Source organism: Pan troglodytes, chromosome 3 (assembly GCF_028858775.2).
Source record: "Pan troglodytes isolate AG18354 chromosome 3, NHGRI_mPanTro3-v2.0_pri, whole genome shotgun sequence".
NCBI classification, from domain to species: domain Eukaryota; kingdom Metazoa; phylum Chordata; class Mammalia; order Primates; family Hominidae; genus Pan; species Pan troglodytes.
The window spans coordinates 44,923,062-44,937,968 of NC_072401.2; the positions used below are offsets into that span (position 1 = coordinate 44,923,062).

Below are 14,907 nucleotides of genomic sequence, written 5' to 3' on the forward strand. Positions count from 1 at the left end.
GGTAGCAAAGTGTCAATTGCTTTTGTAAGTCACATTTATATGAATAAATACTGTTTATATAGTGGTTTTACTTTAACACACACTTTCCTACATATTATAATTTTTTTCATAACAATTCCATTAAGTAGGTAGTATTAATATCCTTATTTTCCAGATTAAGACAGAGAAGTTAAGTCATACCAATATCACAGACAAAAAATGCCAAAGCCAGAATTTGAACCAAACTCTTCTTACTCTAAATGCCATATTTTGCTGCTATCAAATTCTTAATCATTTTGTTTCATTTTCAACTCAAGTTGAATTTTTACCTCAAATAACTATCATATTTTAACATGTTTACCTTGATTCCGTCATGGCATTTTTCATACTTTAAATTGCATATTTAATTGCCCAATTCTTCAACATAAAATTGCATGAGAGAAAAAACTATGAATTTCATCGTTATATTTGGATTTGCAGTGCCCTTCTTAATTTCTGAAACACAAGCAGAATCTCAATAAATGTTTATTAAATTAAATGAAATCTGGTTCTCAAGAAGTGCCCTGGAAAATATTAGGCAAAAGGAAAATGGTTTCTGTTTGCCCAGTGCCTGTATCCCAGCTCTCTGTTAAGTGATAGTTTGAAAAGAGGAGACAAGCCTTTCACTTGGCTCAGGCTGAGGTGATAAAGGGGATTCATGGAGAACTTGATGAATTTCTCTGCCATTTCCTGACATGTATTCTTGGGCAATTTACTGAGATATGTTGAGGCACATGTTGGCTTTTCCCAAGGAAACCTCCCTCTCTAGAAATCCCTGCCATAATATTAAGACTTCTTAAAACAAGAACAATACAGCTCAGTGCGGTTGTTAATGCTTATAATCCAAACACTTTGGGAGGCCCAGCGGGGCGGATCACTTGAGCTCATGAGCTCCAGGCCAGTCTGGGCAACATGGCCAAATCTCGTCTCTACTAAACATTAAAAAAAAAAAAATAGCCAGGCATGGTGGCACACGCCTATAATCCTAGCTACATGCGAGGCTGAGGCACAGAATCGCTTGAACCCAGGAGGCAGAGACAGCAGTGCGCCAAGATTGCACCACTGCACTCCACTGCACTCCAGCCTTACAAAAGCAATTGACACTTTGTTGCCTAAAGTCACTTAAGTATACTGTATTTTGTTAATTAGTTGCTTTCTTGGATTTTTTTTGTGGGTCTAGGTTAGAGGGCAAGAAAGAACAGACCCTTCAACTTTCATAATAACTACAATATATTGAATTTTTACAATATGTGGGTGACAGAGTGAGACTCTGTCAAAAAAAAAAAAGAAAAATATTAAGTACTTTCTAGATCCATAAAGATTTCCACAGGCATTAGAGTCATTACCACTCTGCTCCTGGTTATCAATAGTAAAATTAGATTGGTAAAAATCAGAGTCAAATTGTGCCAAGTTTGACATCCTGAAAAATAAGAGTATGTTTTTAATAAGTTCATGAGTCAATAAAACTTAGTTTGAGATATTTACAAAGATCAAATGACAATGTGATTATGGCTGAATTCCTATCAGAAAAAAAGATGTCCTTTGAATGTGGTCAATAAAGTATTGGGGGAAGGGTATAGAAATATATGCTAGAAAGTTATTTACAGAATGTGTTATCTTCAACTACTTTTTCTGAAGTTTTCGCACCCTGGACTGTGGCTTTTAATAACTTGACTTTAATTCATCTGAAAGAACTAATCTTCTCCAAATATCTTATTCTTAGCAATTTAAGAGAAAAAGCTTAAAACTTAGGACACATCTAGAAGGATTTCCCTAAAACGATGTGTTTTTCATTTTAAGCAGGCGCACACACACTCGTACCAAGGATTATTATCTGCAAATGGCTGATAATAATAATACTCCTTCCCAAAGCAAAACCAAAACCCTACAAACCCATTTCCTTGTTCTACTTGGCAATTCTTAAAAAGTGTTTGGAAAATTTTCGTTTTTCTTTTGCTCTGGATACTGCACCTGGGCTTCTGGCTGAGTCAGAGAGAAAAAGACTCAATCCTGCTAAGGGAAGTCTTTGTTCTATACATTCTCTCTATAGTTTCCACTCACTTCTAGGAGTAAAGAGGAACGATTGTTTTTGAATTAGACCTAATGGCCAGGAATACCAGAGGGAAAAATAAAGAACTGAGAGAAGGAAGAGGTATGGGAGAAGAGGACATTAGAGAGGTAATAGTGACTCTTTGGATAAAAAGTAGAGAATAGAGAAGCGACTCTTTTCAACTGGACAAATGTGGTTATTCAACTCAACATTTAATTCTTTATTTTTCTTTGAAAACCTTGCTATTTTAAAAGAGTGGATTTAAAAATCACCAGGAGTAATCCATATGCTTATAATAATCTATGGAATACTACTTATAAAAATATCAAATGAAATTGCATAAACAGCCTCAACTCTAAAGGCATCATTAATCAGAAATATTCAAGTAACAGTTGTCAAATATATCAAATTTGTTCAGTTCAATGAAAACACAAAAAGCTTCTCTAAAATTAGATGCAGCGATTCATACATCTGATGCAATAAATCAAGATTTTTCATTAGTAATGTGTATAAAAGTAGCTATGAATTATGTAAACTGAAATCAGGACTTAGTGATAAATCTTTTAACAATTTATAATTTAAAGAAATTACAATGTAATAGCATAACTTTCTCAACACATGAAAATATGCTATTATAAAGCATAGAGAGTAATTTATTGAGAATACACTAAATTTTCATAACATGCAAAGCTTTATATAACATGACTATTGGTACTACAGTCCTTACATAACCGAGCTTTGTATTTTGTTTAAATGCCAAGTCTTTTAGAAGGATCAGACACATACCTCTGTTTATTTTTTATAGAAAGATCCTCCAGTAAATGTAGCTTTGTGTGAGAAATTTTAAGCAAATCCGTTGGTGAAAAGATGACATGCTGGCTATATATATACCTTTCTAAATTTGTATTCTGACACCCTGAGCAGATGCTACAGTCAAAAATAAAAAAGCCTGCCAAAAGCCAAATACAGTATCTTATAACACTTATTATGGTTTACAAACACAGTGAACAGTGTTACAGACTTACAATTTGATAATATGGAAATTGTGGAAAGATAAATACAATTCCCTTTTGTACATATCTATTAAACTCTGAGGTAAGATCATTTATTTGAGGCAAGCAGTTAAAAAGTAAGAGGCCTCAATGTCCCTTCCATTTCATGGATTTCCTAATAATATGCAGTAAAAATCAAAATATGGCACATGATCTTATCTAGAAGATCTCAGCACCAAAATGAAAATGAGTTGTGGTCAATTTTATCTAAATCAGAGCTATTCTATTTATATGAGCAATATTTAAGAAGACTAATTACAGTCTGCCTCTGACTTTTTTCCTGCTTCCTACTTTTCCAGCAGAGGCCAAGATGGATATGCTAATGGGATCTAGTGCTTCTTACCTGATGGACAGGTTCTATACCATTATCGAGCCAATCCTAACCACTGGAAGGTGTTAGGCCCATCCCCACCTCAGGAAGCTCCCTGAATTGGCCCTTCTCTGTATCACTGGGTCACTGCTGGGAGCCTACTTTCTGGTTCTGACCCAGGTAACCTAGCTAATACTATCAATTCTATCTAGATCTGGTGTTCTCATCCCTAATATTAATCTCACAGTTGGAAGTCAAGTCCCCTGTCGTTTGCTTCATGCTGATTCTCTTTTCTAGGACTTAAGACTTCCCATGTATCCAAATCTCAGTAACTGAAATTTTCTGTCCAAAGGCAGATAATTTGGCACTTAAGAATCTTCAACTGGAGCCAACAGCAGAATGCTGGAGTAATTTTTTTCCACATTGTTTAAAAGCATTTGAAATTTGAATGTCTTTAATCACAGCTGCCCTTCTTACATCACTAGTCAGGCAACAATTGGTCACACATTTTATCAAGGACGTACTGTTGAGTTCCACACTCTGTTGTACATGCCAGGGTTTCAGAAACAAGCAAACTAAACATTTAAAGAGTTACATCTTAGTACTGATTTTGCTACACCTACAACTAATAATAATGAATAACTGGGCATTGTTCTACAAACTTTAAGTCATTTAATTTTTGTAACAACCTGATGAAGTATTATTATTCCATTTTACCAAAAAATAAATGGAGATTGAATAATTTTCCCAAGGTCATTAGCTAGTAGGTGAAAAAGCCAATGTTTGAAAGCTGACTGAGTTCAGAACTCACATTATCCAAGATAATTTCAGGAATTATACAATAGAATATACTGTTAAGATGGAGAGTGCAAAGGGGAGAGGATTTGAATACTCAGGGAAGGCTTCTTAAGAGGGTCATTTGGATAGAGATCTGAAGGATGATAATGAAGAAGTCGCTTTACAGACTACGTGAAGAACATTTCAAGCAAAGACTTTCAGATGGCAAGGAGTTTTGTGGTTTCTGGTTTAGAAATAAAAAGCCAATGTTGCTAGGGATTTTTGAATTAGAGAAAAGTTGAAGGAGATGAGGTCAGAGGTATGAACAGAGGCTGGATCAAAAAGGAGCCTGTAGGCCGTGGTAAAGAGTCTAAAGGTTACATAATTGAAATGAAATGTCATTCTAGGGTAGTATAAAATGTGATGATTCCGTATTAGTCACAAGTGGAAGAGGGAGACTGGTTAGGAAGAGAATGTTACAATAACACAGGCATGAGATGTGAGTGGCCTGAACTAGGGTAGCAGTGGAAGGAGAACTGGTACAAAAGTCATGGCAACTGAGGAAAAGATGAATTACAGGGGTCAATACTGAAGCAGTAGTATCAGTAAAAAGAAAATTCAGTCCAGGAAAATGATGATGAGTTATATGAACTGAGGAAGGTCCAACCAATAGGTAGAGTACTGAACAAATACAGAAGATATTTGGGAAAGATTTAATAGGATTCAGTTTCTATTGAATAGGAGGAAGAAGGAAAAGGCAATTACTGAGGATGATTTCTAGAATTCTGTCAGTTTTTCCATTCTAGTGCATAATGCCATAGGAAAAGGCCACATTGTTATATAGTGGCCAAATTTTGATTATTACCATCTTTTCTATTCCTTCTTTCAAAGTTCTTTACGTGAGAACATAGGTCCTTTTCTAAAACAGCAGAGATTTACGGTACATTCTTTTTTTTGATGTATAAATTCCACAAAAAGCCTACCAAAGATAATATTTTTTATCTTAGTCCATTTAGATACATTTTAAACTTATTTTGTGATGTTGTACTTTTCAACACAGTTTCCTTCGTAAAAACCTGGCTCCATTAAATGAATTACAGGAATATATGGACTGAAAATGGCATATAAAAAAATTAATCTCAGCCTCAAGTGAATTATAAACCATGAAACATTGAAGACAAAATGACTTCAGCCTCTTTAGAAGTGCATTAATGGACCATTAATGCATATGCAAGAATATTTTAAAGCTATTCTTATGGCTATAACACTGTGTATCTATAAAATATACATTTAAGTGGGTTTTTTCCATTAATGAATTATCTGATTTCTGTAGCACATGTTGAAGAACAGAGTGTAGATTGATATTACATATAGTCACAGTGTCATCAATTATTTTAACTCATCTGTTTTAGTAATTGTTTCTGTGTCCTGAATGACCAAAAAGGCTGCATTAGGTGAATAAAGTTTCTCACCTGATGTAAAAAAGCCGTATGTTCTACTCATAGCCACTTTCTTTTCCTTCCTTCTCATTTTCTTTTCTCTCCCCCCTCTCTCCTTACCTTCATCCTTTCCTTCTCTCCCTCAGTTCTCTCTCTGAACTCTCTCTTAAGTTGATCCTATCTATTCCCATGGCATTATATATCATCTATATATAGACAATTCCCAAAGTTACATATGCATCCTTGACCTTTCTTCTCAGGATCAGACTATTTGATAGACATTTCAAACTTAACATAATCCAAACTGGATTCTTAAAGTCTCTACTCTTCCCAACCCAACACTGCCTTCTCTATTTCAAGAAATGACATCACAAAGCACTCACTCAAATCAGAAATCATCTAATTTTTCAACAAATTCTATCAATTCTGTCTCTTAAATATATCTCTCACTAACCAATTTCCTCCATCTCCACTGCTATCAGCCTGGTTGAAGTCACCATTTTCTCCCACTTATAATTCTCTTTGTAATTATTTTAAAAAGTGAAATATCACTTTTACAGTAGCAGATTGGTAGGAGATAACAAAGCTCACTTTAAAAGACTGTAAAAATACACCTTTAACGACTTGACAAAATCAGGAAAGATTCTTCTGTGGTTGCTAACTGCAATTAGCAGTAGGAATCAATAGGAATTTCCATCCATAGTTTCTTAGCATCTCTCTGGTGATCTGTCACATGTTGTAGAGGCTGTGAGTTGCTCAATAGATATATTGGCAACAATTTGCCATATACCTGACAGTTATGCATACATATTTGTGTTAAGTTAAATAATGAATGGCTTGATGTATGGATGAATCATAACTATTATAAATACTGCATACTCAGAATCCAATATTTTAGTTGATGTCTATTAATCTAAGTATAATGCAAAATTGTGACATTCATCACTGCAGTCCTCTGATATAAAAATGGAGGCTCAGAGAAGCAAATTGATTTGTGCAGTCACACACTTAATAGGTGAAAGAACCTAGTGTGAAGCATCAATTCTCTCACTCGCTCAGTTTTCTTTGATTACTCTGTTTCTTCAAAAATATTATGTATGGCTGCCCAGAAGTCTGGTGTTATGAATGTACCTATTTAGGAACACTAAATGATGTTTATTTGTATCCCTCTACCCCAAATATTTTCAGCTGAATAGACCTGCCAATAAACCAAAAGAAAAATATGTCATTATTTTCTACCTCTGCTGACAGAGAAACAGGTTGTTTGTTACCAGTGTTTATCATGTAATTACTTTATTCTGGCAATCTGTATTGCAATTTAATGCACATCTGCATTAATTCAGAGAAGAATAGAACACATTGTTTTCTGTTATTTTTAATGCATTTTTATCAGTATTCTTTAAATGCTCTTTTTGTTAGTACCACATAAGATTTGTTCCTGATCATCTGCCTTTTAAAGACCGTGCTGCTTCTATTTTATAAGCCTGAAACTACAGCCCTGAATATTACAGAGACACATGAAAATGGGCATAAAATTCTGTTGCACTGCATGAATGAATTTTAAAGAGCTCAATATGTTTTATGGCAAGCAAAGAAAAGAAAATTAAAGGATTTTGCTTCATTAATACTATCATAATTATCTTTGACTTTTAATTTGGCTATTTCTTCTGAATTTCCACTTTTTTTTTCCTGCAAAGACTTTATTTGTCTTTACAGAAAACATTGCATTCTAGCAGAGTTATTGCTGAATTCTTATTAAGTTTTTAGTTTGGCAATATGTTTTGTTAGCAAAAATATAATTTACACCTGAGATTATGAAAGTTGATATGAGCAGTAATTGAGTTGTACATTCTTAGTAACCATATTATTATAATAGTCATTTAAATATGTAACAAGAAGTCAAATTTACATCCATTTAGCAAATTGATGTAATTAATTTTCATAGGAAGTCTTTCCCAGGAATTATATACATTCTTCCACAAGTTATCTAATCACATAGATCCTTAGTTCCTTCATCAGTAAAAAGGAATAAAACTTATTCTTACCTCTTAGGTACTGTTTATTTCATCTTTATCTCATCCACTTAATTCTATTTTTCCATGTTTCACAACATATCAAGATTATTAATTAATGAATATATAACTTTTATGTGTGTATATAAACTTCAGTATAAAATATGAGGATTAGATAGAATTTTGCAAAAGGTACAATTGAGTACGGTAGCTGGCAAGTAGTAAATTGTCAATAAATGTGACCTGTTTGATTATGTTTCTAGGTGATGATGAAACTGGATCAACAGCAAGCATCCAAATTTACTCTTGTGTTCATTATTTACAATCATTCAACACATATTTTTTTCTACTTTGATATTACATAAATCTGAATAAAGTTATTTTATCAAAAGAAGATAGGAGGCTGGATATTTACAAATGCTCTCTCGTAGAGAGATTGCAATTAGAGATTCAACGTTTCCTTAGCATTCATGTCTTATTTTACAATAAAAAAATAAAATTTCTAATAAGAAAAGTAAAAACTGACTTTATTGTCCAAGTATTACTTACTATTTTGACTAAAATCCTTTAGGTACTGCTCAGTAAGGACGTATGTTTATGTTGACCATATTTCCTTTAGCAAAGAAAGGTGAAATTCTTCACAATGTTCTGTCATAGTTATGTTTTTTTATGACAACATTGCTATTTCATGGCCTATGCAATTGCACCATTATTAAGATTTTTGTCAAAGTATTCCAAGTTTATTGTGAAAATTTTATTATGATCAGCAGGTGAGAGTTGTTAAGATAGTTTGAGAAAAATGACCAGATATAGTATGTTTTTAATGTAATTGTCAATATACAAATTCTATTTCATAAAGAGTATCTCTACCTTCTTTCGACAGTAGAAGCTAATGACTTACAGCTTAGAATTTTAACTTAATTTGAACATTTACTCAAACATCGCGTTTATATGGGGAGCTCTTCAAAGGAAAACTCTCTGCCTTGCAGTATTTATGTTTCATACACAAATCTGAGCTAGGGAAAGTAACGTATAGCATGACAAAATAATGTTTTAAATACAATTGAATCTTCTTTTAAAAAAAATATAGTTGACTGTCTGGTTTAAAGTGTCACTAGGCCAGAAAGTTGTCTCACAATCCCAGCAAAATGACCTATGAAGGTTTATAAAAGGATAAACATGCCACAATGTGAAAAACTAATGCTTGGAGTCAACCTCCTGCCAGAGCCTGGGTAAAATTTCTGTGATAAGGTCGATGAGTATGTAGTGAAAAAAATGATTTTAGACCATCGCAGTCTTTCTGTCCTGCACCAGGACAGCTCATTCATATGAAAGGAAGAAGATTCCTGAGACCCTCAGAGATTCAGGCTTTGTAATAAATAGAAACGCAGCCATCCCCCTACTGTAACGAGGCTGCTTTTCTAAGTGCCAGAGAAATAATCCTGCCACCTGGTCTTATGGTCTGATATATATTTGGGGAAAGTCACACCTGGGAGAAGGGAGGACCGCTCTCAGGATATATAGTGAAAGGGAGTTGTGGCTTAGTGGGATTGGGGTGGAAGTTCTCAGTAATTGCTATGGACTGGCAGGGGGTGGTGGCTCATACCTGTAATCCTAGCACTTTGGGAGGCTGAGGTGGGAGGATCACTTGAGCCCAGGAGTTTGAGACTAGCCTGGGCAATATAGTGAGACCCCACCTTTATAAAAAATAAATAAATACAATTTTTAAAAGGTGTTATAGACTGAACGTTTATGCCCTCCCCCTGTCCCCCTACCAAATCCATACATTGAAATCTAACCCAATGTGATGGTATCTGGAGGTGGAGTCTTTGGGAGGTTACTAAGTCATGAGGATGGAGCCCTCATGAATGAGATTAGTAATCTTATAAGAAGAGGCCAGAGAGCTAGCTCTGTTTCCTTCCAATATGTGAGGATACAATAAGAACTCAGCAGTCTGCAACCTGGAAGAGGGCCCGCATCAGAACTCCACTATGCTGGCACGCTGATCTCAGCTTGCAGCCTCCAGAACGAAGAAAAATAAATTTCCACTGTTGACAAGCCACCCTGTCTATGTCACTTTTTTATTGAAGCCTGAATAGACTAAGACACTAATAATGGTTCTATGCATCCTGGGAACTATAGTCTCCCCACTACCCTGTTGTTATAAGATCAGAGAAAAGCATCCAATGACAATATATACTGGGGGAATGAAGCTTTTCATGTATCACACTACTTTCACCCCAAATTCTGATGTGAAACTGCGCAAGACGATCCAATGGAGTAGAGAAAACAACGGTAGACTATTTGTATTAGTAGTTTTCATGCTGCTGATAAAGGCATACCCGAGACTGGGTAATTTACAAAGAAAAATCATGGTGGAAGGTGAGAGGCACATTTTACACGGCAGCAGATAGGAGAATAAGAATCAAACAAAAGGAGAACCCCTTATAAAACCACTGGATCTTTTGAGATTTATTCACTACCACGAGAACAGTGTGGGAGACACTGCCTCCATGATTCGATTATCTTCAATCATCACCCACTGGGTCCCTCCCACAAAATGTGGGAATTATGGGAGCTACAATTCAAGATGAGATTTGGGCGAGGACTCAGCCAAACCATATCACTATTATTTATATTTATTTCTATATAAAAATATGAAATATATTAATCATTACTAGTATTTAGTTTACACAGTTACTGTACTCTCCCTGTTTGCCTGGGTTTATCTGCAGAGTTGGCTGGATCATGAGGAAGCCTGGGAACCTATCACATGAAGATGTTGAAAGCAACACCCATTTTCATCCCTTCCCTTTTACAGAGCCACAGCGTACTGCGGTTTGCGAGTGTGCATTAAATGTAGTAATAAATTATATTTTTTAACTTAAGCTTGTCCTTACAATATGCACACATGGCTTCAAAGTCAGAGTCAGGGAAAAGATGAAATGCAAAGACAATGTATTCGAACAAAACATAAGAGTAGGAAACAAAGACGTATTTAGGAAGCACTGTAAAAAATCTAGTAAAATAATGCAAATGATAGAGAGTATAAATGATAGTGCTGACAATTGGATCAGGGATATAGAGACTACACTTAATATATTATCTCCTAATTCAAAATAAAAGGGCAAAGGAATTAAATTGAAAAAGAAAAAGAAGAGCAAAGAAATGACCAATTCATAACAGAAAAATCTGTGGGAAGTATTTAAACTCACTATCAATAATTTTAAACTAAAATAAGACATAATGTTTGACCTATCAAGTTAGCAAAGATAAAATAAAAATATCTAGTTTTAGTAAGGCTGAAGACAACCAAAAATCTCATATAAAGTTTATTTTAGTATATATTGTTTTAAAAAATCTTTAGCTGGTAACTAAGCATTAAAAAGCACTATAAAACGTCTATATTCCCTTGATTTAGCAAATCTAGTTAAAATAATTTATCCTAAAGACTTAATCAGGGAATATACATTAAAACAAAATCTTGGCCAGGCGCGGTGGCTCACGCCTATAATCCCAGCACTTTGGGAGGCCAAGGCAGGCGGATCACAAGGTCAGGAGATCGAGACCGCCCTGGCTAACATGGTGAAACCCCGTCTCTACTAAAAATACAAAAAAATTAGCCAGGAGTGGTGGCGGCTGCCTGTAGTCCCAGCTACTCGGGAGGCTGAGACAGGAGAATGGCGTGAACCCAGGAGGCAGAGCTTGCAGTGAGCGGAGATTGCGCCACTGCACTCCAGCCTGGGTGACAGAGCAAGACTCTGTCTCAAAAAAAAAAAAAAAAAAAAAAAAAAAAAAAAAAAAAAACGAACCTTACAGTGACCTGCATGTCTAATATTAGAGGACTAGTTAATTAAATCATGATACACCTATGCAATTGAACACTTTGCAATTTGAGCCAGATTAAAGATAGCTACACATTCTTTGATACTCCTTTTTAAGAAGGGATGTAATTTCCTTCACTTTGAATATAGGCTGGCCTTAGTGACTTGCTTGACCAATAAAATGTGGAGGAAGCAACGTTCTCAGACTTTCAAGGTTGGATAAGAAGCTATTTAGCTTTTGCCTGGATCCCTTGGAACACTTGTTCTTTGAGTCCGACTGCCATGTAATAAGTACCTGAGATTGTGATGCTGAAGAGGCTGTATGGGGAGACCACATGGAGAGACTGTGACTACAAGATGAGAGAGAAAGAGATGCCCGATTTTCAAGTCCCCAGCTGGTCGAGTCATCCCAGTTGAGGCCACAGACATCACAGAAACAAGTCATTCCTGCCTGACTTTCCCAAACTGCAGATGAATACACAAAAGGAATGATTGTTGTGAGTCACTAAATTTTGGAGTGGTTTGTGATATAGCAGTAAATAACTAGAACACATTTGGTGAATGGAATTGGTTTTTGAAAATGTTACATTGCATCTGAGACCAAGTAGTAGGAAAAAGATGGAAACACCTCAAGGGGACTATTAGTGGAAGCTCAAAGGGTCCCAGGCTTAGGATTTGAAGGAGAGTGAAAAATATGTTTTTGTAGGATGGAAAAAATTGAGACTTATTTTATGTAGTACCAAAAAGTTTGGCAATACTGGTGCCCAGGTTAATGTGAAAAATAGACAAGGGAACTTTCCAGACAAAATACAGAAAATGCCAACCAGTTTCTTGCAGCAACTTATAAGAACATATAAGGAGACTAAAATACAAAAACTAAAGCAGGAACTGTTAAGATTCTAAGTGGAATTTAGAGGAAATTTAAAAAGGCCAGGACTTGCTTGATTTGAAAACAGAATAGTTTTCCAACCTTAGTCTCTCTTAGCAAAAATTCTCCAAAGTAGAAAATGGCTTCAGCACAAAGATAAAACTTAGGATGCCACCATTAAAGTATGGGCTCAGAGATAAACTGAAGGTTGTGACTATAAACCATTTGTTAAGACTTCAGACAGATGTAAGGGTATACTTAGCAGGGCTTCTAAATATCTCATGGGCACATCTTGTGAACCCTCTCAGTTAAACAACAAGGGTTTTAGAAATATTAACATCCTACAAGAACCACACAGGGGGTCTAACGTAGAAAAGGGCCTGTCTTGGGAAGAAACACTGGTTGTGAAGTGGATTATAAATTGATCCATAAGAAACTCAAATAGGGAGGCAGCGAATTGACTGAGCATCTCTGTTCTTTGGATAGAAGTTGGTAAGATTTGTAAATAGTAAAATTTCTTACACAAAGTTTGCAAGTACTACAGGTTCCATTTGTTGCAATATGCATTTGTCATCCCTCGTAAAGGGTACACATGTCTCTTTATGTCATCTTCTTAACAACAATAAAAAGCAGCATAATTTTTTAATCTTATATATTTCCCACCAGGGAGGAGACAGCATTCATTGGGAGGTGAGAATTATTGGGCTTAAACCTTCAAATTCCTAACATAAAAATGTACATTCAACCAAAAGTGTTGCAGATAAATCCATGTGGAAGAAAAAAGATTAACAGGAATATTACTTAGTGAGGTGGAATCAGAGAATGGGGACTTGGTCTTTAATTACCAAGTTAATTGGTTTTTATCTGTCACCATCTCTAGCCAGCAGATAGAGTTCTTGGTTCAAGGCACTCACAACTTTGAATCCTACAGAGGTACTGTCAGCCTTTTTCTCTTCAATGCTCTTTCTTCCTTGTTTGTTTCTGATTTATCTTCCTTCTGATGAACATGTGCTTTTCTTCAGTTATATTGAAACCATTTGTTACATTATACCAACTGTTGTGCTGTTCTGTACAGCAGTACCCCTCATCCTTATGGGATACATTACAAGACCCCTAGTGGGTGCCTAAGAAACCACAGATAGTATGGAACCCTATATATACTGTTTCTTCCTATACATACATACCTATGATAAAGTTTAACATATAAATTAGGTACAGTAAGAGACTAACAATAATAGAACAATTATAACAATATGCTGTAATAGCAGTTATGTAAATGTGGTCTCTCTCTCTTTCTCTCAAAATATCTTATTGTACTGTACTCACCCTTCTTTTTGTTGATTTGATAACCAAGAAGGCTACTTAAGTGACTAATGGGCAAAGAGCAAACATGGTGTGGATACTTTGGACAAAGGGATGATTCATGTCCTGGGCACAGTGGAGCAGAAGGACAGAGCAGGACAGGGCAAGACTTCATCATGCTACTCAGAATGACACTCAACTTACAACTTATGAATTGTTTATTTCTGGAATTTTCCATTTAATGCTTTTGGCACACCGTTGACCACAGGTAACTGAAACTGTATGCTTGCTATGGTCTGGATATTTGTCCCCTCAAACCTCATTTGAAATGTGATCCCAATGTTGGAGGTGGGGCCTACTGGGAAGTGTTTGGGTCCTGGGGTGGATCTCTCATGAACTGCTTGGTGCTGTCCTTACAGTAATGAGTGAGTTCTTCATCTATTAATTCCTGTGAGAACTGATTGTGAAAAACAGCCTGGCTCCTCCCTCCCCGATCTCTCTTGCTTCCTCTCTCACCATATGATCTGTACACACCAGTTCCCTTTTGCCTTCTGCCATGAACAAAAGCAGCCTGAAGCTCTCATCTGACATACATGCTGGTGCTATGCTACTTGCACAGCATGCAGAACGGTGAGCCAAATAAACCTATTTTCTTTATAAATTACCCAACCTCAGCTATTCCTTCATGGCGACACAAATGAACTATGACACTTGGAAAGAGAAACCACGTGTAAGAGGGAACTACTATATATTATTCTTTCTTCTTTAAGTGGGTTTGGATATTCTTGAACTCATCTCCTATAGATTTTAGGTTTTAAGTGATTAATGCAGTTGCTCTAATTGCCAAAACTCAGATGGTGACTAATAAAGGAAAGACCAGAACCACTATTGTGATCATCAAAGTGAGCACAGAGTTTATTGATTTGCCAGGCAAGAGAACACACACCAGAGAAGAATTGAAGGAGCAGTTTTCTGAGGGAAAAACTTTAGGCAGTATTATGCAATAGGGATGTAGTGAGAGTTTGTGATGGTTATGCTAATGAATACTTGATGTTTGCTTTCTGGATAGGACTACCAGTCCGTAAGTCCGTACAAGGTTAGTTAAAACAAGCCCCACTGTTCACCTGTTAAGAAAGAGTGAAGTTCACACTTCCATTGTAATTTTAGCATGTGAGGTTTTGACCCTTTTTTGTTGTTGTTAGCTGTGTACAGAATGTGTAATCTTTTTTCTTTGTGTGTGTGTGTGTGTGTTGTT

At 35.8% G+C, this 14,907-nt stretch overlaps 1 protein-coding gene across 2 annotated transcripts in view; it reads right to left on the reverse strand.

Moving 5' to 3' along the window:
* Positions 1–14,907, reverse strand: part of YIPF7 (Yip1 domain family member 7) — a 56,063-nt gene that overhangs the window by 26,318 nt on the left and 14,838 nt on the right. The window contains exons 1-2 of one of the 2 annotated variants that reach the window (XM_054682863.2): positions 2,855–2,934; positions 1,322–1,438 (exon numbers count right to left, since the gene is read on the reverse strand). In XM_054682863.2, coding sequence (XP_054538838.1) covers positions 1,322–1,437 — 116 coding nt within the window. In that variant the 5' untranslated portion in view covers position 1,438; positions 2,855–2,934. Of the gene's footprint in view, positions 1–1,321; positions 1,439–2,854; positions 2,935–14,907 lie in introns of those variants that run through there. The other variant, XM_054682862.2, reaches the window with a different exon arrangement.